General features: G+C 45.0%; 1 protein-coding gene across 1 annotated transcript in view; it reads left to right on the top strand.

Annotated features, from left to right (window-relative positions):
- Positions 1-26,470, top strand: part of brinp1 (bone morphogenetic protein/retinoic acid inducible neural-specific 1) — a 94,124-nt gene that overhangs the window by 52,190 nt on the left and 15,464 nt on the right. Inside the window, exon 5 of the mRNA XM_030342353.1 lies at positions 16,097-16,202. Within this exon, the coding sequence (XP_030198213.1) occupies positions 16,097-16,202 (106 nt within the window). The remainder of the gene's footprint in view (positions 1-16,096; positions 16,203-26,470) is intronic.

A 26,470-nucleotide genomic window follows, 5' to 3' on the forward strand; every position in this document is an offset into this window, starting at 1 on the left:
ATTTCATAACGTCATAGCATTGGTACATGTATGAATATTTCAATGTTGGTAAACAATATCATATGATACATCCTATGTGCTTTCATGAAAATGTAAGCACATTATTTTGCTCTCTCGCATAATTATACTAATGACAACATTTAGAAATCAAAGAGGCATAGTTTAGGGAAACAGCAGATGGTTTTGTGTAGGATAAAAATAACGTAGGCTTTTCTTTGGAATGTTTCCCTGGTATATAATTGAGTAGAATTTAAACGTCTGACATCTAGATTACAAAGTTTGTTTTTTAGGTTTCTGAAGGTTTGGTTTAAATGTATAAAATGAATAACATAGCCTATATGTAACAGTTATAGTAAAAACCTCTGTGAGCGATATTTATCTGTTAAAACAAGTGTCCAATGGTCCATATTCCAACTAAGATCCCCCATACAGAATGTTTGGTCAGTAGCATGAGGCTCCCAATCCCTCTGCTCTGCAGCAAACCGGAGAATATCGTACCCACTTTATCCAAGCAGGAGAGAGAACGCGCAGCGGTCGTCTTTGTGCCAGGCAGCAGGAGCTCAGTGTTGACTGACAATGGTAGAACAGGTGAAGCTACCGGTTCCTGCGCTCCCAGTGAAGGGCTTACACAACCAAACATGCACAGCGATGCTTGTTCATGCGTTGGCCTTGGAGGAAGGGATTGGAGCGCTAACTCTGGAAACGGACAGGAAGTCGGCCAAATCGACGACGTTGCTTACAGCGCCTTCAACTCTCCTCTTAGTGAAATAAATAATGCACATCAATAACATGCACAGGTTAAATGCAAAACAAATGACCAACGAACTGCCTGCACAAACGTACAGAAGACGGTCCTGAAGTTTTACCTCGCGCTCAGAACTGCTCAGCCAGTATACACGTATACATCATCCAGAAGAATATACATGCAGTCCCCCCCCGCCGCCCCCCCACGGACCTGCGGACAGGACAGAGCGGGGGCCTCTTGTGTGTTTCCTCCAGTGAGTGACAGGTGGGCGGAGGGTTTGTGGCAGTCCTGACTTCCTGGCTCCCAGGAAGTCAAGTGTGAGGAAGTTAAGCAGAAGTGACGGCGGACGCTGAGTCTGACTTTCTCGAGGAGAGAGAGAGAGAGAGAGAGAGAGAGAGGGATGGGCGGGGTGATGGCGGTGGATCTACAGAGCGCACGCTCCTTATCAGATCTCAGTATCTCTTTCCAAAGGGCTGAGTGGGCTGTCTGTGCCCTCGTTGTGGGTGGGGTGGGGTCCTGCTCTGGGTGGTGGTGGTGGTGGTGGTTTATGTTAATGAATGGGTGCATTGGTCTATCCGAAAGAGGAAGGGAAAGAAGAGATGAGCTGAAATCAATGTGTTGGTAAATCAGCAAATGAGATGGCGGGCGACCAAGGCAGCTAATGCTGGCAGGATGTGAAGCGGGGTGTGTGTGTGTGTGTGTGTGTGTGTGTGTGTGTGTGTGTGTGTGTGTGTGTGTGTGTGTGTGTGTGTGTGTGTGTGTGTGTGTGTGTGTGTGTGTGTGCAGGAGGGTGTGTGTGTGTGTAGTTGGGTGTGTGGGTTTGAGTGATTTTTATGTGTCTGTGTGTGCCCGTGCGTGTTCTTATGGATACAGAGGTCAAGTTAAGTGATCTAACAAGTATGTCATTACAGAAAGGAGAAAATTGCAGTGAGAAAATTGGCTGTTTGGACGAGGCTACATTTTGATTGGTCATTGATTCCCAACCCCCTCCCCAAAGGCAGTAAAGGTCAAAGAAGCCACACATCGTGGATGTCCATTAGCGACGGAATAATATCAGGGTAATAAGCCTGACTATAAGGAGCCCATCACACTGCTTTAACACACATTTAGCATTAAGAGATACACATTAATATGCGTAGGGTCGGGTTAGCGATGCATTATTAGACATGCAAATCAGGCCTGGACTGTAGCTTCACCTGTCAGTCGTTTAGGATCAAGTGTCTGCTAAATTGCAAAAATTACTCTTTAGTCTGTACTGTTAAGTCGTTAAGCAGACACTTGTATTCAAAGCGACTTACTTGGTCTTTCTAAATGTCATTGATACAGGCCATTAATAAGCAGGTGGGGGGTTTTACAAATTCTGCCTTCAGGGAGACCTCAAACATCGGGGTGCGAACCCAGGACTGTGTCTCGGCTTGGAGTTATAACACCCTCACTATCCTGTTAGGACGAGACTATCCTACCACAGGACACAATTTCAAAGAAGGCCATTTTAATTTCTTTGTAATGTATATTTTCTGAAACGATGGCTGCCAGACATCACAGACAGCTTGAAGAAAGAAGTTAGGAACCGTCGTCCCACAGGGTGCGATCCCCAAGCCTACTGGAGGTGATTTTAAAGCGGCCTTGTTCGCCCTCACTAATTAGTCAATGTTAAAGCAATCCCATTAGGTGATATGATTTACAGCTGACATTGGTGCAGCAGCACAGGAGTCAAATACAGACCCTTGACTCTGAAGGAGGATACGTGCGCCAACACGCACACACAGCTACACAAACACATGCACAAAAAGTTTCACGCATGCACAAACTCACGCACATAAACATGCACGCATTCACACACACACAGAAGCAGGCACAGAAACACACACACGCACTCGTAGCGTACATGTTCGCACGCACGCACACACGCACACACACACACACACACACACACACACACACACACACACACACACACACACACACACACACACACACACACAGTTTATCAGCGCCTCTGGCTAAAGTGACTGGAACACCTCTGCCTTTCCTTTGTGTGGAGAAAATGGGTTATTTAAGGGCACTGGTAAAGTATGAGTGGTCCTTCCTATTTGTATATATATTTAGTTTTGTGCCTTCATGGACAGGAGAGTGAAGAGAGACAGGAAGGTGGGATGAGGAAGAGGTGGGATGACAATGCCGTAGCAGAAGACCACAGGTGGGAATCTAACCTGGCCCACTACATGGCGAATTGTAATTGAAAGTAACCGTGAGTTGGTTTCCAATAACTTCCCTCGTTTGCGTGTTCAAGACGCGTTTCCTAGGAAAAGCCCATCTGAGCCGAGCACAGTGTGGAATACTCACGACAGATAATACAAAAATACATGTTTGTTTTCTTTCATTTGCTGAACCATATCTGGTGCCCTGACAAAAGCAATTAAACTTTGCAAAATCACACTAGTGCGGGATTTGTTGAATTGATTAGGTTAGGTGTGTGGTGCAGTGTTGTCATCATTAGAAGACATCGCTGTTTTCCTTTCTGCTTTAGTTATTATTTCGTAAATATTTGAACGACGTCCCCTCTCGCTGATATGCCTGCTCTTCCCAACGCTTGACTTATTTTCTAGATTCGTCTTTAAAGTACAACTCGCAGCACACGACGGCACTATAAGAGATAGTACGCAATCTGTGAAAAAATAGATGATGCTCACCAAGGCATGAGAGCATTTCTCGTGAAAAATACCAAACTAAAAAGAAACCCTTCGAGAGCTTTGACAGTATTGTCCAACTGTGCGATGGCGAGGATCGATTTCAGAGTTGATTTATGGGCGGCTGTCCATTTGGATGAACCTCCACAGCCCTTGATCTATTCTGAAATGGTTGTGTATGTTTGTCCGCAATATGATAACCCCAACAAATCTAGTCCTCACGGCAAACTTCTCTCCCGCCTCCTCTACCGCTCAATCCATCTCTCTCTCTCTCTCTGTCCCTCTCGCACGCGCTCTATCTCTCTCTTTCTCTTTCTCTATCCCCTCTCTCTCTCTCTCTCTCTCTCTCTCTCTCTCTCTCTTTCTCTTTCTCACTCCCCCCTCTCTCTCTCTCTCTCTCTCTCTCTCTCTCTCTCTCTCTCTCTCTCTCTCTCTCTCTCTCTCTCTCTGTCCCTCTTGCTCTCCCTCGCTCTCGCTCTCCCTCTCTCTCTGTCTCTGTGTGTGGAAAGGATGCATTAGGACGACGGCAGCAAAGTACAGCCGTCCGTTGGTCACGTAGCTCAGCAGACAGACGGCGATCAGAATGTGCAGACAAAGCACAGTCTGCCAGAGAGAGTGAGTGTAGCTGCTACCTCTAACAAGGGCCACGCTCCTCTGCTATTGATTCAATATGGCTTCCCAGACATGCTTTGCAGGGCAGAATTTTGATCACCAGAGAGAGAAAGAGATACAGAGAGAGGAAGAGAAAACACAAATAGAGAATAAAATATATTTTTTCGTTTTTTTTCCTTGCTAGGAAGTCAGATTGAAATCCATATCTGTATGGGTTCAGTGTGGAGTTTTGAGGAATAGGTTTAGCCATTGAGTTTTTTTTTTTTTCAATCCATTCATTTGGATTAAGTATAAATCCTTGACCATAAATGTATGAAAAATTAAAGAAAAATCCAAATGAAATAAAAAACACTAAGGGGAACCATTCCAGATGCCCTCTCTGGTAACAAACTCCAATCCTCCAAATAATAAAATTCTCAGAGCTCATTACAAAACAAATCCCTTATTTTAAGCCCTTTATGTGCTCGTCTATTCATCTATTTCTCTTTACTCATACGTTCCCAGGGCTGCTCTTTCAGCCCAACACACGTGTAGAGCCTGCAAACCCCTTCACACAGCACCCAGTCCCACGAACACACTCCAGCCCTGCGTCAGATGTCCTTAATGGCTCTCTCTCTCTCTACCTGCCTCTAGTCACTGCTGTTAGTGCAGTCTACTGTGGTGCCGGCTCTGACTGTAATAGGACGAGGGAAATTAAAGTATGACGATGGCTGATACAAATAGGGGTAATGGAACCAAGAGAACCTTACAGGAGGGGTGATGCTCTGAACAGATGTACTCATAAAGGTGTGTATGTGTGTGTGTGTGTGTGTGTGTGATAAGAAAAATAATGCATGCATACAAACGTTAATCAGAGCTGAGGCGAAGTCTCCCAACCGGTGGCCCCAGCTCCATTTGAGACTAGTTATTTTCCTAACACGCCCTTAAATATTATCTATCTGTTGTACGATGTATTTATTTTCTCATATCCCAAATTCAAAAGATAACATCCCAAAAAGAGTGTTGTTTGGAAGACAAGAGATCAAAGTTACAGTAAAATTAAGGAGGGGTTGAATGTTGGTTTTCCTGATTCGTATTGCCTTTATGCTGATCTCTATATACAAGTGCAGAAAGAAACATCTGAAAGCCTTTGAGAAGGACTTCAACTTGATTATTTATAATGAATGACAACATGCAAAATGACTTTTGGCCTGTGTGTGTGTGTAGGTGTGTTTGTGTGTGTGTGTGCTTGTGTGTGTGTGCATGTGTGTGTGTGTGTGGCTGTGGTTGGGGGTGTGTAGGCTGCCACATGTATCAAGTGATTGAGTGGTCATGGCGACTGGACATAATTAACGCTGCATGAATGATTGTTATGTAACCAAGAGAAGCAAAGACATGCACGCAGGCACGCACGCACGCACGCACACACACAGACACACACACACGGATTGCCGTCTTCCTGTTGTCCAAGAAAAGGGATGAAAAGGCATCCACAGAGCAGTCATTCAGCAAAGACACCAACAGGAGAGGAAGAGAGCAATCATAAACCTACAATCAATATTGAATTAACAACTAACTAATTACAATGCTGCACAACCAAGCTTCTAAAAATACGTGGATATACAACGACTGGGTAGAGCGCAATTTGTATTTTATTCTATAGTTTGCTCCATCTCAGAGATATAGTGCATTTCAACAAAGTGCATTCTGTATGCAAAAGAAAACTAAAGGTGAATAAACCTTAGATATTTATGCATAACCAAACTTTACTTGTGTTACTGCATAAGTAACATACATTATTTGTATTTACGTCTACATTTTTTATTCACCGTGCATATTAATGTATCGACATAGAGGAACCATAACAATTATAATGTATAGTATTTAGTATAAATGAAAACAACATGCTTTTATTTTTCTATTTATGAGCAGCTTTATGCAGTGGAAATAGGATTCTTAATAAGTGTTTTAATGTGGATTTATTTTTCTTTAAAATGAAATTGTCAGAGCTGCCTTGGTTTGCTAATTGTAAGTAATATGCATGAGCATTCACGCACACACAAGCGCGCGCGCAAGCACGTATGCACACACACGCACGCGCACGCACGCACACACACACACACACACACACACACACACACAGATTGAGGGATTTACAATGTCTCAGTGTTTGCACAGACACTCTTAGTTTGTAGGACTCCTTCAGAACAGCTGTCGTCCACATGGACATCTGTAGCGACCAGTGATCACGGAGCTGCTGACAGACTACCTTCCAAGGTCACTCTCCCGCACACACTCACTGAGGGCTGATTTACAGCAGGGCCCACTATGCAGATTTCCTGATGATCTGGCAACACGGTTGTGTGTATGTGTGTGTGTTAAAACAATTCATGCACACACACACACACACACACACACACACACACACACACACACACACACACACACACACACACACACACACACACACACACACGCACACGCAGGTTGTTTTTAGTGTACCTCAATCTCTTTATGTTTGAATGTGTGTGTGCGTGTGTGTGTGTGTGTGTGTCCTCTGTTTTAAGGTGAATCTAATCCCTTGAGTGATCAGATTGTAATTGGATAGCAGATAAGCACATGGGAAGCAAAGCATGGAAACACTTAAGAAGAATTGAAAATGGATGTAAACGCATGCCCTGTCATCTCCGCCACAGAGTGGTGGACGGAGAGACGCAGCAGCCAATCACCGCCTCCTCTCCCCCGCCGAACAAGGCCCCGCTGCGATGGCCGACATTTCCATAAATGCTTTGTCAAAAATTGATTTTCCTCAGCCACTCTCGGCTATGAGTGTAAATGATTTACTCCCCCTCGCTACCACATCAACATCAACAAACAACAAAGCAATGCAATTTAAAAAGATCTCAAAGTCCTATTACCAATTGCAACACGATTTTTAATATCGGATAAACTCGATTCCTTTTGTGTGCGATACGGTTGGTATTTTGGTTGAAAAAATCGAATCAACGTCAAAGAGAACGGGAGGGAGAGAGAGATGTAGAGAGAGGTGAGGCGTTTCTTTCCGCTGGTTGACACCTCATTTCCCAGAGACCTGCCACAACTGTTTGCTGAAGGACATGCGAGGCGACCAGAAGTGCTCATTTGCATGTATTACCGTGCGTCTCCTTGATCACGTGTCACCGGGAGGAAGACTCACGTACACTGGGCCGTACAGGTGTACCGCACGTGACCCAGATTCAGCTCCGTTCCCTGCATCGTATCCGTACGGTTCTCCATTCGTTTAAAGTCGCAATGTGTAAGATTGACCCCCTCCCAGTCAGTAGGCGGGCGACATTCAGGCTCGAAACAGCTCAATAGCAGGGTTCTGTCCACTTTGAAGGGATGTGCGCCTGTCTGACGAGAGCTAGCATAGCTCGGCTGGCTGGGCGGTGTGAGGGGGAGGTTTTTTTTTCGGTATTTCAATGTTAATACTTTGGATTCCACCAAAGAGAGAGCTAGGGCTGGACAGCGTTTTTTTTTGGTGTAATATATGGTTATAGGATGTGTTTTTATTGATTGAGGATTGATCAGCATTGACAGCAGTGTGTAGTTTGAGGTAGGAGCTTGTTACAAATGAAAATGTTACAAATCGCGACTTTGTTATTTCCATGTTATATATCCGTGTGTGCACTCTAATGAGGTAGTCCGTCTCTGTCATTCATGCCTGGCGTGTTCACCTGCAGAGGTTTGCTTTCAGTGGCTTAAATAATTAGCCTCGCAATTAGCCTGGTGTATGCTATCATCAGTCAGTCTTAGGCTGTGAAACTAAGCGCCAGGGCGCTATGTCTCCTGAAATCGGTCGGGAAAGGACATATTCATATGGACAATGCATCTACTAAGAAGGTCTTATTCCAAACCGTGTAATGTTTATGCTCTATGTGTGTATAGATCTACAAATGGTCTCCGGCACCAGGCCTGCCACAAAACGTAACACAAAAGAGAATGACAAACAAACGACATCCAAGATATCCAAGAACACATACGTACGGATATAAATATTTATATATATATGCAAGAGACCTACATATTTCTCAATTGTCGTGCTTTCTGTCCCTTCGGGAGTTGATTTACTTCAGGCCTTCCTATCTCACCCTATCAAAGTGAACCGCCATTCACACACACACACGCACGTGCACACACACACACACTCACACACACACACAGAAATGTGTCTTCAGAGATCTGGGTATATAGCGTCGCTGCGTCCGGGTATTCTAGTCATTTCCAGGAATAGCAAGTCATTAAGTAGGCGAGGGATGAGATGATGTCGGATCAGAAGAGACTCTGTGGAGAGACTCCTGATGAATCCACTTCCCTGTCCATACCCTGTGTCTTAGTAGAAGTACATTGTGCATATCTCACCACATTATGCACAGATACCGGGTGCCCCAGACCATACACTCAGAGTGTATTGATCTCCATAACAAAGGCCCAGGACATTAGCCTTGTAACTTTCTCATTCTGTACAGGCATCAGTGCAAGGCCGCCACGGCAAAATCCATCGATTCATTCCTTCAATCCTTTTTATTTTACCATCCAAGCAATCGCAATGGACGCTTTCATTCCTAAACGCTTGTCTTGCAAAAATGTATTTATGTAATAGTTGTATTTTTTTATTTATGACGCGTTATATTTACACGTAATGTGTTCATTGCAGACACACTCAGACACACATCCTCCCACCACACAAACACATCATCCTACCCGCAAACACGCACCGATTCATTCACTCGCTCACTCGCTCTCTCACTCACTCACTCACTCAATAACTCTCACACACACACACACACACACACACACACACACACACACACACTGATTCATTCACTCGCTCACTCGCTCTCTCACTCACTCACTCACTCACTCAATAACTCACACACACACACACACACACACACACACACACACACACACTGATTCATTCACTCGCTCACTCGCTGACTCACTCACTCACTCACTCACTCAATAACTCACACACACACACACACACACACACACACACACACTGATTCATTCACTCGCTCACTCGCTGACTCACTCACTCACTCACTCAATAACTCACACACAAACACAAACCCCCACACACACACACACACACACACACATACACACACACACACACACACACACACACACACACACACACACACACACACACACACACACACACACACACACTGATTCATTCAATCACTCACTCACTCACTCAGAAGCACACACACATGCATACACCAGGGATGGCAAAACGATTCTTTTCCAGGAATCAGTTCCATTCACATACAAAACATAATGGGGTGCAGTAAGAATTAAATGGCGTCTTCCAAGTAGCGCTAATAAGCAGTGAAGCACGTAAGCAAGCAGCAGCAGCAGTAGGTAAAACAATGCTTTATTAAAGCATGCAATGGTGATGTAGAACAAAATAAAAAGAAACAAAGTGCTTGCATGATGTTGAAGCCTACAGCGATCGTTAGTTAACTTGTGTGGTGGTGCCTTACCATTTTTTTTACCCATGGGCCATGGCAACGCGATTTCTACCTGCTGTAGTACTCTCATTGGCTGAATCGTTGAGAACGTTTTAGACTCAATCAATATAAGGTCGCGGGGAGACAAAGCTCTGTTCGTTTGTATATTTTATTTACGTGACCATATTTTTGTTATTTTTAAAGGGGACATATTATGCTTTTTTGCGACTTTTATGACCTATAAACGTTGTTATAATGATTGATAGTCATGTTTAACCATACTAAAGTGTCAAATAATGACGTACATGCATTTCGACGTATTACCTGCTGACAGTCTGGGGGGCTAAACACTCGGGACAACGTTTGCGATTCACTTGTTTGCATTTCCGGGAAATCATCTACTAGAAACTGGTCAAATCTGCCCGCGCGCGGGCTTCAAGGAAAGTAACCAATCACAACGGAGTTCGGTTGTTTTTTTTTTTTTGTTTTTTTTTGGGGCCCCTGATTGGCCCGGGCCCGTACGCGCCCGCATACCCTGCTTACCGATAGTTACGCCACTGCGTGGCTGCAAACAGCGAGGATGTTGCCGTGCCACAGTGTGCGTGCCCCCAGTGGAGTCGAAGCGTTATGTCCTGCTTAATAATCCGACTCCCCTAAGTACCCCTTGGCCCACTTCAGTCGCTGTGATTGCTCCTTGTGTTTTTCTTACGTTCTGCCACTACATTTTAATATTGTGCCACACACAAAACACCCCCCCTCACTGGAGAGAGAGAGAGGGGGGGAGACAAAGTGAGAGGGGGGGAGACAAAGTGAGAGGGAGGGGGAGTGGGACAGAGTGACAGAGAGAGGGGGGAGAGAGAGAGAGAGAGAGAGAGAGAGAGAGAGAGAGAGAGAGAGAGAGAGAGAGAGAGAGAGAGAGAGAGAGAGAGAGAGAGAGAGAGAGAGAGAGAGAGAGAGAGAGAGAGAGAGAGCATGACTGCCTCTCTTCCAGGGTCGTGGAGATTACATAGGGGGGTCACCCTCTAATCCTGGATGGCAGAATGTGTCTCCTCACCGTTGGGGAATAATAATTCTTAGAAATAAATCACTGGGAGCTAAAGTGACTCTGACCAAAGGACACAAAGCACACATGCACTCCCCTGCTGTAGGGACATACAGTATATATACAAAAAAAACACCCTACCACAGGACTGTCTGTGTCTGGGAGTGTGTATTTATGCGAGACACTTTGTACACCCTCGTGTGAGGGCACTTTCGACCTTATTGCACATATTTCCAGTGGTGACCCCCATTCATTTTTTTAAGAAGTTGACCTCCCCTGATGACAACACTAGAACAACACTAAACTTTCACATGACCTCCGCCTCTTCTATAAAAAAACAAGATTCATGTGTAAGATGCCTCCACATCTAGCAGCGGAGCCAACCAACAGGACTAAAGAGTCTAGTCTGGAGCCGTCTAGTCCCACTGATCAGACCTTGGCTTAGCAACTTAAAGTCTGGTGGCAGACGGGCTCAAATCGGGGGCATTTCGCTGTCTTTCGCTTCTTATGTGTTTCCTCTAATCGTGTGGCTGGATCTTTAAACGCGCGATTTGCTGACGGTGAATGCAAATTTTGCCAGCCCTAGAAACTTTCACCGGGGGGTAGATGAAATTAAAAGGACCCCGACATGCTCAGAAAAAGTTGGTGAAGGTTTTAAAGTCACATCGTGTGAACCGGCCATTGTAGAAATACACATTTTTAAATACACTTCTGGAAACTTCATCCACTCTGAGAAATGAGTTTTTCTTCTGTACAATGCCTCCGTTCGGAAATATAAAACAAGGTGTACCTTTATGTTTTTGGTTTCCGGCCCGGGCTCGGTGCTGTCTCCGCCTGTGAGTTGTGCTATAGCAGAGCAGAACCACTGCGTCCTGGACGAGGAGCCGTTAAGACAGGTGAGGAACGAGGGAGGGGACAGGCTACCGCTGTAATCAATCTGGACCGGCAGCATCGGGCCCCGTGCCAAGGGCCACCAAGAGCGCTTTAAACTCCTTGTTCTTGGCACTCCCTCGGACAGTGTGGAGGAGGCGGTGGGGTGGGCAGGGCTGGCTTGGGGATGTTCCATAACGGCAGGATGTGCGAGAGCTGTGCTTTCAGTGATTTACGCTGGATTTAGAATGCACTTTGTTGAGGTGTGCCTTCACCGTCTGTCTGGGGTGTGTCTAGGATTCCAGACACACCAGGGTTTCTTTTAAGGTTTCTTTTTTAGGGAGTCCAACACCATAATTACTAGACAATCCTACCCCAAAAGCTGTTGGGGGCTCTATGCGTTACAACTTCTCTGAACCCATTGTTTTAGACTCGTTTTTGTAGTTTGTGTTTTCACATTTTGCTGTTGCTTAGGATATAGCATCTGCTGAGGGACATAACCTCAATGTGAGTGAGCAGATTGTCCCTGTGTATGTTAGGGCTGGGAAAACGTTGGGGCTTAAGGACATGTTTGTTGGGGTTTTGTCACTAACTAGATCTGTGTGTAATTTTTGCCACTCTTGTTGGGACTTTCCACATGTTCAACATCGTGCTTTTCTTTGAGGACTGTAACATCCCCATGAAATGTGATTAAATCGTAAACAATCAAAAGTTGTATGAAACACGATAATTTAAATCATTGTTATTTCCCTTTAAATGCAAGAGATGGATAGTCGATGAAGAGTGAAATGAAGTACATGCACACACACACACACACACACACACACATTGCAATTGACATTCCGTGGCAGCAGCAGCAGCATTAGGAGATGCAAACAGAAGTCTCAGATCAACAGAGATTTCCATTAGAAAAAGGCCCAGTTCCGGTTACAGTTCTAAGAACCTAATTTTGCACATCGGGCCTGGAACAGGTTTCTGGCTGCAAGGCACGCACAGCTGTTCCTAGCTGATTTATCACACACACCCACACACAAACACACACACACACACACACGCCCGACCCCTGCACGTCAGCTTTTGTATTGAAACACAGGGTTAATTCGCTAAATATACACATCAACCTTTTTTAAAAGCAGTTTCATTAAACAGAGGCAGAACACAGGTATCCCGGGTTTAAGGTTTTGAAGGCGTCCCTTTTTAGATGTCCATTTGTAATCACTGTTTGGTTGCTGTTGTGCTTTTTTTTTTTGTCGCATCGCTGCAACCCTGTTTCTTTAAAGGCACGACGAGTTCAGGGAGTTCTCTTGACTCCCTGGAGTAAAACAGAACAACCATAAGATGTGGATGCGGGTTTGTGTCTCTGGTCGGCCTCTTTATCCTCCCTGACACCTCCTCCTCTCCCCTGTGGAGAGGCGCACAGAGAGTGTCATCGCTGGCGGAAACGAAGACGCTTCCCCTACCCCGCCGCCACGGGACAGATCAGGATCCATGAGCGAGCTTTAGTTTGCGTGTGTGAGATCAGAAACGCCGCATCCCTTGCTACACAGGGGAACGGATGAAGCCATGTTCGTCCCGTGCGGTGGAGGACAATTTGAGAGTTCTTTTTTTTTTTTTCAGAGGTGTCAAAGGGGATGTTTTAAATATAGTGCTGCGTTACGAGCGGGAGTGAAGCCCGCAACCGATCCGAGTACTGACGCGTGTTCAGTCATGCCGCAGGACCCTTTGCATATCCGTAACGCTTCGCCAGAGCCCACTGTGCACTTAAAGTGCATGCACTAGCCGGCGCAGTTATTACATTCATAGTCAAGGGGTTGTGGAAAGTCCCGTCGCCGTGGCAACATGTCCTAGCAGTAAACGGAGGATTATTTATAGACAAAACTTTTGAACAAACCTTGTGAACTCCAATGTCACGCCAACACAATATAAACCTTACTATACCTCTTTTATCACACTGGAATAAAACTCTGACCAAGACAGTGACACATGTGAAGTTATGTAAAATGAGTTTATTTGTATAAAATCAGTTCTTGTTATAGTTAAAAATATGATCAAAGTAATTGATGCAAATCAAGGCCCTTTCACACATGCAGTCCAACCCGACAAAGTTCTGGAAGATTTCCTGCACGGGGTCGTGTGTGAACGGGTACAGGGATCGATATTCTGGGAAATCTACACTGACAATCTGCACTGACCCAGGAATGATACTGACAAGCTAGATTTCTGGGTCACTGCCGGTATGGCCGTGTTGTGAATGAAACCACTGACACTACCAGGAGAGGCAGGTAAAGGGTTAGGTCAGTTGGACTTCAGACACTTTCAAGTGGAGCGAGCAAGCCAATCAGAAGGCTGCTGAGAACCTCTTTGAATCTGCAACTATTTACCTAAAAAGGCCAAAGCTTTTCTGAGCAGTTCGATTACAATATCACTAAAGTTTCTTTGGTTTGCAAGTAAATTTGTTTAATATCAAGAATGGCTGAAAACTGGACAGGTTACAAAATAAGGGAAATTCTCTCAGCTGGCATCCCAAAGTTGCAGCATTACCGTCATCGGCTGGACTGTCCCATCTATGCTGGCATTGCTGTGTCAGTAAGGGGCCAAGATGAGAACGATCTATGAAAGGGCATGTACTCTGATTCTCAAGAATAGGCAAAGTTTTGTCAGTTTTTTTTTAACAATTCTTTGCACATCTGTCTCTGGGGTTTCCGGACTAGATTCCCCAGCAGACTTACACGTGGGGCAAGACAAGCATCTGTCAATATTTATTTATTATATTATCCAGCCTGTCATCAAGCCATCTGTTGTGGGATTCACATAAAAGTCAGCGGTGTGGCGACACATTGTCATTCAGTATCAGGCCTTTGTTTTGATCAAATAATCCCGCTCTCTTCTCCTTAGGGGGGCGTAGGTATGGCTGATCTATCAGATCTATCGGAGATTGATTGAGGAGCCTTGTCAATGGAGTACGGCGACTGCTTCAATCTGAGTCAATTCTGTTGACGCCAGTGGGAATTTGTCGCAGATGTTGTTGCCTTATTGGCATTAAATGTGTATTTTTTTCCCCGCTTCGCAAATGCTGTAGATTTTTTGAGAAGTGCTAAGCGCTTGTGGAAAAGGGAAATGATTAATAGACTGAAAGAAAATATTGAATCTCCTCCATAAAAAACTGTTTGATGTTTGTACACATCGGGTGAGTTGAGGGACATGATGAAAGCTTGTGCTGACACCACACCACTTTATGGTGAGAGAAGTACCTTTTGACTATTCTTATTTAGCTATTAATGTCCTCTGCTGAGTAGTGTGTCAGCCGACATTTTGCTAATACGATTAGCATTAAGCAAAGGAAACCTGTTAAAGGAATGTCTCTCTCTCTCTCTCTCTCTCACTCTCTCTCTCTCTCTCTCACTTTCTCTCTCACTGTCACTCTCTCACTCCTTTGGCTCTCTCTCTCTCTCTCTCTCTCTCTCTCTCTCTCTCTCTCTCTCTCTCTCTCTCTCTCTCTCTCTCTGTCACTATTACTCTCAAACTCACTCTAACTGTCAACTCTCTCTCCCTCACTGCCACTCTCTCTCTCTCACTTTCGTTCTCTCTCTCTTGCCCTCTCTCTCTCTCTCTCTCTCTCTCTCTCTCTCTCTCTCTCTCGCTCTCTCTCTCTCTCTCGCTCTCTCTCTCTCTCTCTCTCTCTCTCTCACTGTCACTCTCTCCCGTAACAAGTTTGTCTTTCCAGAGCCCAGAGTGTTGTACTTAAAAAAAAATGAACAAGCTTTCTCACATTCGATAGACCTAATTAGCTTGTTTTTTCTGCGTGTGTAATGGCGTCCAGAGTTATAGGCGGCTAAAAGTGATCACTTCCCAGTGAGGCGTCATTCAGTGACACGTAATGGGACTACCAGCGTATGGGTTATATAGCGGCCATGTTTGTTTCATCTCTCTGTTATTAGACAACAGAGCGCCTATAAAAGAGTCCTAAAAGGAATTACCACCATCAAGCATTGGCGGCGATGGACGCATAAAATGTGTCTTGTAAAAAAATTTGCCATTGCAAACTACCATTTATAAGGCTTTTAGTCAACTGAGAGTCGATTACACCTCACATTAAAATCTAGTGGCGGTTGTTTGATTTAAGGGATTTGTTGGTCTGTGTGTGTGTGTGTCTATTTTTTATGCAGTTTCAATGCAGCGCACAATTCTTGACTTTGTATTTGGGTTCAGGGCCCGAATCTCATCGGTTTCTATATAACATCGGGGTACGCACACATGCATATGGACGGACACAAATCCATATACACACACACACATAAACCCTTTCATGCACGTATACACACACACGCACAGAGATACACGCGCACACACATACCCATCCACACACATCCAGCCTTCTACATCCACACACACCCAGCCATCCGCACACACCCACACAACCCCCCCTGATGCACAACCCCATCAATTCACTCACGCATCAGCCAGCACACACACACACACATACCAATCCAACCAAACATACACACATAAATCCATATATCCGCCCCTCACACAGACACACACACACACAAACCCACCCATCCGCACATCCATCCATCCATCCACGCACACATATGCGGCTAAGCGTCTCCTTGTGAACAAAGTTTTCTCTTCCATTTACGCTCTAATTCCCTGGCAGGTGACGGAGACACGCACGGGCCCGCTGGGATGCAGCAGCTACGACAATCTGGACTCGGTTAGCTCCATCCTCCTGCAGAGCCCCGAGAGCAAGCTCCACCTCCAAGGTAAACAACAGCGCTACACCCGACTCTCCCCTGCTCCCTAGTCCCACGCTCCTTCCTCCCTCTCTCCTCTCCTCTAATCTCTCCCCTCCCGTCTCCTTTCCCCTTTCCTCTCTCTCCCCGTCTCCTCAGTCTTATCTCCTCTCCGCTCATCCCTCTTCTCCCTCCTAATTTTTACTCTTTCCCCCCCCTTCTCGTCACCTCTCTCCCCCTCCGCTCTCCTTCTCTCTCCTCTCCTCCTCTCCCCCCTTCTCCTCACCTCTCTCCCCAGCCTCTCTCCTCTTCTTCCCCTTCTCTCTCCCATTTTCTCTCCTCCCTTTCCCTCCTATAATCCCCTCCTCTCTTCTCTTTCCTCCTCTCCTCTCCTCTCCCCTCCTCCCTCCTCTCCTTCCCTCCTCTCCTCTCCTCCCCATCCTCCTCCTTTCCTCCCACTCCCCCCACCTCCCCCTCCTTTCTCTCCTCCCCTCCCCTCCTTTACTCTCCCCTCCTCTCCTCTCCCCTACCCTCCTATCTTCTCCCCTCCTCTCTCCTCCCCTCCCCTCCTCTCCCCTCCTCTCTTCTCCCCTCCTCTCTTCTCCCCTCCTCTCGCCTCCTCTCCTCCCCTCCCCTCCTTCCCTCTCCCTTCCTCTCCTCTCCCCTACCCTCCCCTCTTCTCCCCTCCTCTCCTCTCCCCTCCTCTCCCCTCCTCTTTTCTCCTCACCACCAGTCCACTTTGTAGAACATGACACACAACCAAACACGGAGGGCTTGGTGAGAGGTCACCTCTGCAGGGGCAAGGCTCCCCGAGATCTCTGGTTCTTTTGGACATTTACACAATTAAAAGTAAAGAGGACTATACGTCCACGTCCAGACATTCTCTTAGTGGAGGCGCCTGGGGAGGGAGCGAGAGCCTCCTGTCCCTTCCCATGAATTCAATATCACTTCAAGGTTTTTTACAAATGGTTCTTTTTTTGGGGGGGGGGGTCTCTGAGATGAATCTTGTTCCCCTTTCTCCGCCGGGGCTTGTGATGTAATTGTTTGAGCTCGTAGACACCATGTCGGCTCTTAATCAAGCTGGTGTCGCAGGCTCTCTTTCACTCGCGCTAGCTCGCTCTCTCTCTCTCTCTCTCTCTCTCTCTCTCTCTCTCTCTCTCTCTCTCTCTCTCTCTTTCTGGCTCACCCTTGCACTCTGTCACTTGCTTTCTTTTCGTCCTTGCTCTTTCGCTCCTTTAGTCCCTCCTCTCTTATTCTCCATCTCTCTTGCTCTCGCTCTCTCTCTCTCCTCTCTACCTATCTCTCTCTCCCCCTCTCTCCCTCTCTTCTGCTCTTGCTTTCTCTCTCGCCCTCTCTTCTGCTCTCTCTCTCTATCTCTCTCTCTCACTCACTCACTCTCTCCCTATCTCCCTCCACCAGTGTTGAAGACAATCAGAGAAACTTCAATGCACAAAAGCCCAGACTCCAGAAGCCTTTTAGAGTGGAGTCGGCTCTTTTCAATGACCTATAATGTACACTTAAAACGGGATCAGCCATTCTAAATGTCCTCATCAGTGCAACTCTCCAAGCGGTCATCCAATGCTTGAGTGCCGACAATGAAGAAAACGTACTTGATGAATGCTTGAACAAGACGTTATCTTTGACTTTAATCTCAGCCCCATAAAATATAAATTCAAATGTTTTATGCTTTTTCGATCAACAATAACAGCCATCCTTGATTTATCATATTGTGATGTGATAATAGCACAACAACAACAGCATTAATAATAATTACCATGGTACAACTGGGCAGGAGGCTTACAGTAGCATAGAGCGGTCAGCAGCCCCTCAGAGAACCAGCCCCCTGCTTTATGTGTTTGTTTGTTTGTTTGTTTTGTTTCCGTGGGCTACGACCTCAGGAAAATATGAAAACACCAAACGTTCCCCAGTACGCACCGAAATATACTGTCTTATATGTTGACATCACCTTTTAGACATTTACCACACAGACGCTTCCCTCCAAAGGGACTCCCAAGGAGGGCTGAGGTGACGGGGCGTACCATTACCACCGGGGCCCCTGGGGAATGGGCTGCACCACCAAGATTGTTAGGACAACTCTGTGAGAGCCGAGTGCATACATAGGTACAGCTCAGAGACACACTATGAATCTACATCCGGCACCAGAGCTCAGAACAGCAAACTGCACAAGTCAGCTTGTCAAGAGGTGGTCCATAGATGAAAGATAGATTTATAGATAGGTAGATAGATATATAGATGTGTAGATAGATAGAGATAAATAGCTGTATAGAGGGATGTAAAGATAAATGTAAACATAGATAGAAAGATAGATACATGCATATATAAAGACATTTTAAAATATTAATATTGAGATATATAGATAAATGAATCTATAAATATATAGATAGATAGATTCATTGAAAATATAGATGATTCAAAATGTAACTTGATGAATAGGAAATATAGATGGACTGATGGATAACATAGATGACAGATAGATGGATTGAAATAGACATACATACGGATCATGGATGCAAAGAACATTGATAGATACCACAGAAAGAAGAAAATCATGAATACTCCTCTGACATTCATCCCACTCGGAAAGAAAAAGCGAGTAAAGTGCACATTAGCATTTGAGACGAAGGGCTATACATGTGTAATTGCCAGTGGAGTGAAGGAATGGGAGCGATGAAAGGAGTTCTGAAGGACTGGTCAAGTGACTACGTAAAAAGATCTGTGCTTTCATTCCCTGCTCTCTCAGCTCCTGAGATAGCCAAACTGTTTGGAGCAACTCCCTCTGTATGTTAACCCCACATCAAATCTCCCTTCCCAAAGGGGTTATTCTTGCTACTTTAGATTCAGGGAATATTTCTGTGGTCTGTCAAAGCAGTACTTTGAAGTCCCCTACTTCATCCGACTCTCTATTTTTTTCTACTCTATAGGGCTTTGTCAATGAGGAAAAAAAAACAAAACACTTTATTGTCACATCAAATGCACAAGTCGTGGAGCTTTGAAGACTAATCTTTTCTCATCCAATTTAAATACAACAGACCTCCTGATCTCTATCTGAAAGAAAAGGTAAAAAGTTTTTCATATCAGCCTTCGCTTTCGGAATGAATGCATTTCATTTTTCACATGTATTTTTTTTTTCACGATTTCCATCTTTTCAAAGTTGTATTCATTATTTTATTCTCGGCCCACCTTTGGGAAAAGGCTCCAAGCGCTCGGCTATTGAAAAGCGATCTCTTTAATCACTGGCACCGTGCTTCAAGGCATCATTTCAGCACGTCATATGAAAAGGCCTGTCGTCCTCAGAGAGACTCATGCATTAAGACCCGACGTATCCAAAATGGCTCCCGCTAAATGGTGTTTCACTCTCTGCACGTCGTACCTCAGCTTCTGTTCCTGGAGAGAGCGGTGGTCAGTGGGTGTGTTGTGTGTTCGTTGAACTGGAGGTTATGCTAAACATCACCGGCCGGAGGTCTGGTGTGAGCCACCCTCTTGAATTGGGAAGCAGCTGAATCAATAGCTCATCACTGACACCGTCCAACGAGGCTTCTAGAGGAGAGGAGAGGAAGAGAGCAACATTGGTGGTGCTGCTGCTGCTGCTCATATTTATATCATCATGCCTTTAATGAGCATCTACTGATAGCCTGTTGCGTGTGTGTGTATGCGTAGGGGCCTCTTTATGCATTTGTGTGTGTGTGTGTGTGTGTGTGTGTGTGTGTGTGTGTGTGTGTGTGTGTGTGTGTGTGTGTGTGTGTGTGTGTGTGTGTGTGTGTGTGTGTGTGTGTGTGTGTGTGTAGGTTCTTCTTTCTGCGTGTGTGTATGTGTCAGGTGCCTTTATATCCATGCATATGTGTGTGGCTGTATAAGGGTCTCTTTGTGTGTGTGTGTGTGTGTGTGTGTGTGTGTGTGTGTGTGTGTGTGTGTGTGTGTGTGTGTGTGTGTGTGTGCTCACATGTGCCCACAAGCATATGGTCAGATTGGCAACCATACATATGCCTCCAGTAGCATCATATCTCTTGATAATTGTTCCAGGGTAATTGTAAATTATTCAGACTCCTGATCTCGAAGCTTGAGCCATGAGTCCGAAAATGATTTAAATAATTGAATCAGATACTTTCAGGGGTATCTGCCTCGGGTGAAAATAAATCAGTTTCTTACGTTTCATATATTTTGTGTTTGTGTTTTGTCTAAAAAACTGTGATTGTTCCACAGCACACACTGCTTTCTCATATACACATGGATTTAAACCGGAGTTGACAGCCATCATTTTATTATTCCCAAATCACACACACACATACATAAACACACACAAAAGGGGAGCGGGATAAGGAATCATGCGTGCACTCATTTCAATTGGCATCTTTCATCTGGAAGCACTTAATAAAATGAGTGGACTGAAGTCTCTGCCAGACAGATAGAAGCATTCCCTTCTTGTTTTGTCCACTAATAATGCTAAGGGGGATAAACGAAAAAAAAAAAGACTTGGCTACATCCACCATCCCTTAAGTCCCTTCCCCGAAAACAATAACAAAGATGGCCGCATTTCACTTCCAGAGGGACGTCAGCCATCAGTAAGATGGATGTTGGATTTATCTCTAGGCTGGTCTGGAGGTGAATAGCAAACATAAAAACAAACACAAATAAAAGCATAGACAGTTTCATATTTTCCTCCTGGCAACAATAACAACTACAATGTCATGTTATTCATGTGTTGCGTTTACCTCTTGTATGCTTTAAATGTCCTTGATTGTTTTTATTCTTAGGTTGTTTGTCATTTTATTCGAGCAACCTCTTGCACAAGAATTTCCTTCGGGATTAAGAAAGTAATATCCTATGGTGTCTTACCAAACGACATAAACACCAACGGCCAACAGAAAATGGCTGTTTCAAACCCTCTTCCAGCCCAGAGGAAAGAATTAAAATATGTGACTCTCGCGGCTAGTCCATCAAACACTGAGCGTCTGCGCCTGGGCTCTCGTTTAATGAACAACCACCATGTGTTTCCTTTCAAATAACCGTTGACCTTTCTTCCAGACAATTAGCAAGAGTGCAACAGTGCTGGCATTTAAATTGGGCTGGAGATGTCACATCTGGCCCCGTGTCGCAAGATGGCGGATCGTTCACTCTGACAGCTCAGATTTAACAGTTTGGCTTGTTTATATAAATATATATTGATATAGAAAATATTTTGACTGTTGTGCAAAGCCGCCAAAGTGTTTTGAAGATGACAAGAAAATCTATTTGAATATTATTCAGTGCAAATACAATTAGGATAAAGATATTTTTGTAGTCTTCGGTCTCAGTGACAGAATGGTAACTCGGACGTTGCGTGTAATTGACTGTCTCTGTTTCTATGAGTTTATGGTTTTAACGTGAGGAGCTCCCTCGTACAGTAGTTCTCTTCCAGCTGGCACTTAGTTCATTGGGTTCCCCGGGCTTCTCATAAGGGGTAAGGGGGGCGGGCTGGCTCTGCAGGGGTCCTGTAGGGATTACAGTGGGGGTGTCGGTGGGGGGCTGAGCGGAGGCTCCACCTGGGATGGATTCTTCATCAGGCTAAGTGGTGCCTGGGGTAAGGTGGCAGGCTGAAGTCAAGTGCGTTTGTGGTCTCTCTGTTCGTTGCTCTCGTCTCATTTCCTTTCCTCCACCTCTGCCTTGATTCTCAACCCTCTACTTTGTTATTTTGCAATTGCTTATTTATATTTTCTATGTATTATTTATTTTAGAATATATTTATAATCCCTTCTCCATCTTTCCCTTTCTCAATGCAAAGCTTCTTCTTTGGCTGCCTCTCCTAATGATTAGTCTCACAAATCACACATTAGATTACTAATCTAGAGGCTGATTGCAGGGGAGCTGAAATCTGGGTGAGTGGGGCATTTATTTTTCATTTGCTTCATATTTGTTTAGACCAATGCTGTTGCTGGAAGGGTTGATCTGTAATTGCGTGGTTGGCTATAACCAGCAAACACAAACTGGGCCTGCGAGCTAAACTGTGAAAAGGTTTCAAGTCGACACAGTGTAGACTGGCCTCTGTTGAAATAAACATATTAAAATCCCCTTCTTAAAGTCTACCTGCATGAATCAGCCTCTCTTCGATAAAAAACTAAAACAGGAAATGAGGCGTAACTCCGCCCCTATCAGCCAAGGCCCTCTGCGGTCTTCCCCCCTGATGTTCTACTTTAACATTGTAGGACTTCTGGAGCTTCAATGACCGTACTTCTCACCTTGTTAGACAACTCCTTGCCCAATTCCTTCTCCTTCAACCCCGAAACTGCTGCCATCCCTCTTCTTCTCCTCTCTTCTCTGTTGTCTTCTCTAGATGCTTTCTCTCCGGGCTTTTCATGAGGTTTAGAAAATGAAAGACTTCCGGGGGACGGTTCGGTGCTGGAGGTCAGACGTCAGGCCAGTGGGGTCATGTCGTGAGCCATGTGTCACAGATGTTGCGTCGATTACCTTTTAACCAATAGCTGATTACGTCCTGGCCAAATGGGCAAAGGCATTATGTATTCTCAGACACAGTCGCAGTGTTTCACCAGGTGACCTTTCTAAACCCCCTTAATCTAGTCAGCCCCGCTTTTTTAATTGAACATGAATGGAATAAGGAAATTGCTTTGTTGGTATTAGCATGCGTCGCCGCCAGAGAATAATGAACAAGAATGCATTAGCGCCATGGCTCCACTTTGCTTTAGATTCACAAATTCAACTTTACTTGGTTTTTCTTTTCGTTTAGAAATGTGTTCTTTTGTATACGGATGCATGCATTAGGAGTTAAGGAAGAGAGTAAAAGTATGTGAACATATTAGTCAAATAATTGAATTAAGGAAAAGAAAGCATAAAATGGAATAAACAAAATTGCAAATTGAACGAAAAACCTTTCATTAAGCGGATTTTACCTTGAATTGCGTCAGCTTTGGCTCTTAATCAGTGCTGTAATGAAAAAAGAAACAAACTTACCAAACTGCCGTCAAAGCACAAGCATTCAATGTCGTAGGAATGTCTTCCCACACACAAGAAGGTTCTCTGCTATTCAGGTGTTCTATAAGCCCCTGATAAAACACTATGCAGATGGAGCATCCTTCCAGTTCTGACTCACATCCACATGAGAATACCGCAGTGAAATCTGACATCGCCGGTAACCTGCCCATCGAAAGATATAAAAAAAGAAATGAAATGAAAAGGTGATTGGGGTGGAAAATAATTTCTCAATTCATTGAATGGAAGATGGTCTTTCAGAGACTCACTCACACATGTCATGTTTTGGTAAATATTCTATTAGGAGGGAAAGAACGGATGGTTGAAAATGCATGATGTGGACAGTTTGAGACGGGTGCAATCTTTGGAATGAATGGCTTGTCCACCTAAATGTCTCACAGCACAATGTCAAAGGTTAGAATGGCTTTGCAACGACCACAATTTGCAGCCATGCAAGGATATATTTTATTGATTCTCTCTCTCTCTCTCTCTCTCTCTCTCTCTCTCTCTCTCTCTCTCTCTCTCTCTCTCTCTCTCTCTCTCTCTCTCTCTCTCTCTGCCTCTCTCTCTCTCTGCCTCTCTCTCTCTCTCTCTCTCTCTCTCTCTCTCTCTCTCTCTCTCTCTCTCTCTCTCTCTGCCTCTAACTCTTCCTCTCTCTCTCTCCCTATCTCTCTCTCCACCTCTCCTTCTCTTTTTCTCCCACCTCTGTGTCACCACTAGCGTTTTTTGTCTCCTCATCCTTTTGTATTTCAATCATTCCAAATGGTTTGCGGGGATGTTGCCGACGTGGCACAAACTGAATTATCTGAAAGTCGGGGAAATAAATATAAATAAATATATGTAATCCTATTTTGCTTTTCGAGGAAGCACTTTCTCTCTACTGCCGTTTTCGACCAAATCTTGCACAAAGTGAGCAGTTATTTTTTTTACACACTTAAGATTCAGCTTAGCGGAATGTCACGATAAGTGTCAATTCAGGTGCGTCTTAACTTACGTTTTCGTTTTTTTAGCACATTCACACTCAACTTTCACTATAGCCTGCCTCCCCGGTCTATCTCTCTTGGTTCAACGTGCTCCGTAATCTGGCTAAAGGATTTTCTCATAATTAGGATTTAAGCACACACTTTCTGTCTCCCTCATTAAATTCTTGTTTATTTGTCTGTCTGGTGGCGGGGGGGGTTTGACGATGCCTGACCCAGGGATATTGGTTTGGCTTGGTTTGGCTCCCTCTGCTGCTGTTTCCACTGGGACTGATGAATACAAGCAGGCTATCGGAGAGAGAGGAAGAATTAAATGAAAGTGCGGAATTAACGGAGCTGCAGTTAAATGGTCGGGTCCTCTATCATTACGCAGAGTGTGATTGTTTCTTACGTCGTACATTTTTATAAGACAAATGAGGGCCAGGATCCGATACCCACACCACGGTTCGCTGCCGTTGTTTGGGGGCGTAGTGAGGTATTGTGCACACACAGACACACAAACGCACGCATCGATTTACACTTGGACATGCACACCCACAAACATATGCAGACATTCAGCCTGAATGTTTGTACGAAACAGTGTGTGTGTGTGTGTGTGTGTGTGTGTGTGTGTGTGTGTGTGTGTGTGTGTGTGTGTGTGTGTGTGTGTGTGTGTGTGTGTGTGTGTGTGTGTGTGTGTGTGTGTGCTAAGTTTCTCATTAGGCAGCGGGGCTTTGAGCACACACACACACACACACACACACACACACACACACACACACACACACACACACACACACACACACACAGCAAACATTCAGTTTGAATAGGTGGGTTGCGGCTCGTATGTGTGCACGTGTGTGCACTGGGAAGGGGCTAAGCTCATGAACAGGCCAAGGACAGTGAGGAAAGGAAAAAAATAAGAGGATCTACAAACTCCAAGCTATTATCTTGCATGGACCCCATCACCTCCAAAATAGCAGCCATAAATTAGCTCCAAAACAAAAACAAAGTACCCATCATCCCCACCTCCCTTCTGTCCTCACTCCTGCCCACACCCCATGATCCTCTCTCTCTCTCTCTCTCTCTCTCTCTCTCTCTCTCTCTCTCTCTCTCTCTCTCTCTCTCTCTCTCTCTCTCTCTCTGTCTCTGTCTCTGTCTCTGTCTCTCACTCTCTCTCTCTCTCTCTCTCTCTCCCCCCCCTCTCCTCCTGGATTCCTGGAGACGCTCTCCATGAGACTCACCCCCAGGAAGATTTATGAATATGTTAGAATAGCCTGAGCCAACAGTTTTCAAAGTGGTGAAGTGAAAATAAATTAAACTGGCCCTGTAGGCAGCGTTGTGCGGCAGGTGATGAATTAGATGCTCATTGCGCCGTTGCTCGATGGCTGTCTCTCTTTCTCTCCCTCCCTCTATCCATCTGTCTCTCTCTTTCTCTCCCTCTCTCTATCCATCTGTCTCTCTCTCTCTCTCTCTCTCTCTCTCTCTCTCTCTCTCTCTCTCTCTCTCTCTCTCTCTCTCTCTCGCTTTCTCTATCCGTCTCTGTCTTTCTCGATCCATCTCTCTCTCACTCTCTCTTCCTCCATCTCTATATCTTATCTCATTCAACTCAAAGCTACTTCAGCATTCCTGAGAAAAAAAAACTAACCCTAAAAACAAATAAATCTGCGAATGAATTAAGTTTGGGTTGTTTGTTATTTCTTCCTTTTTTGATGTTCTTCTGATGACAGGCATGAGCGGTTTATTTGAAAACTTAAGTATATCGGCAAACACAATGTTCCCCGGTTCCCCCTCAATTATTTGTTCGGGGGAACATCTCGCATGCAAAACACGAGGAAACAGGAGCAAATGTTGGATTAGTGTTTGTTTGTCCCTTTTCTCTCTGTCTCTCTTGCTCCCACGCATTCCCTTTCTCTTTCTCACTCTCTCCCTCCCTGTCCACTTCTCTCTATCAGTCTCATCCTTTCTCTGTTCATCATTCTCCCTTTCCCTATCACACACACGCACACAGGCTCTCTGTCCTGCTGTGTTGTCCTATTTCAACCCGTTCTCCAGCCTCTGCAATCAGATGCAAAAGTAGATTCATTTTCCCTATTAGTTCTCTTCCTGTCTGCACCAGTCCTGTCAGCGCGGGGGGGGGGGCCAACGATCGCACACGTGATTAAATATGCGTGCGTGTGTGCGTGCGTGTGTGTGTAAGCGAGTGTCTGTGTGTGTGTGTGCGTGTGTGTGTGTGTGTTTGACCCCTTTACAAAACACTGTCCTTTGACCCCAAGCAAACAAGCAAAGGAAAAGAAGGGGGAGAGAAAAACATTCTGACTTTCAGAGCCATCGGTTAACTGATAACACCGGGTCAGC

Source organism: Gadus morhua, chromosome 19 (assembly GCF_902167405.1).
Source record: "Gadus morhua chromosome 19, gadMor3.0, whole genome shotgun sequence".
In the NCBI taxonomy this organism is placed as follows: domain Eukaryota; kingdom Metazoa; phylum Chordata; class Actinopteri; order Gadiformes; family Gadidae; genus Gadus; species Gadus morhua.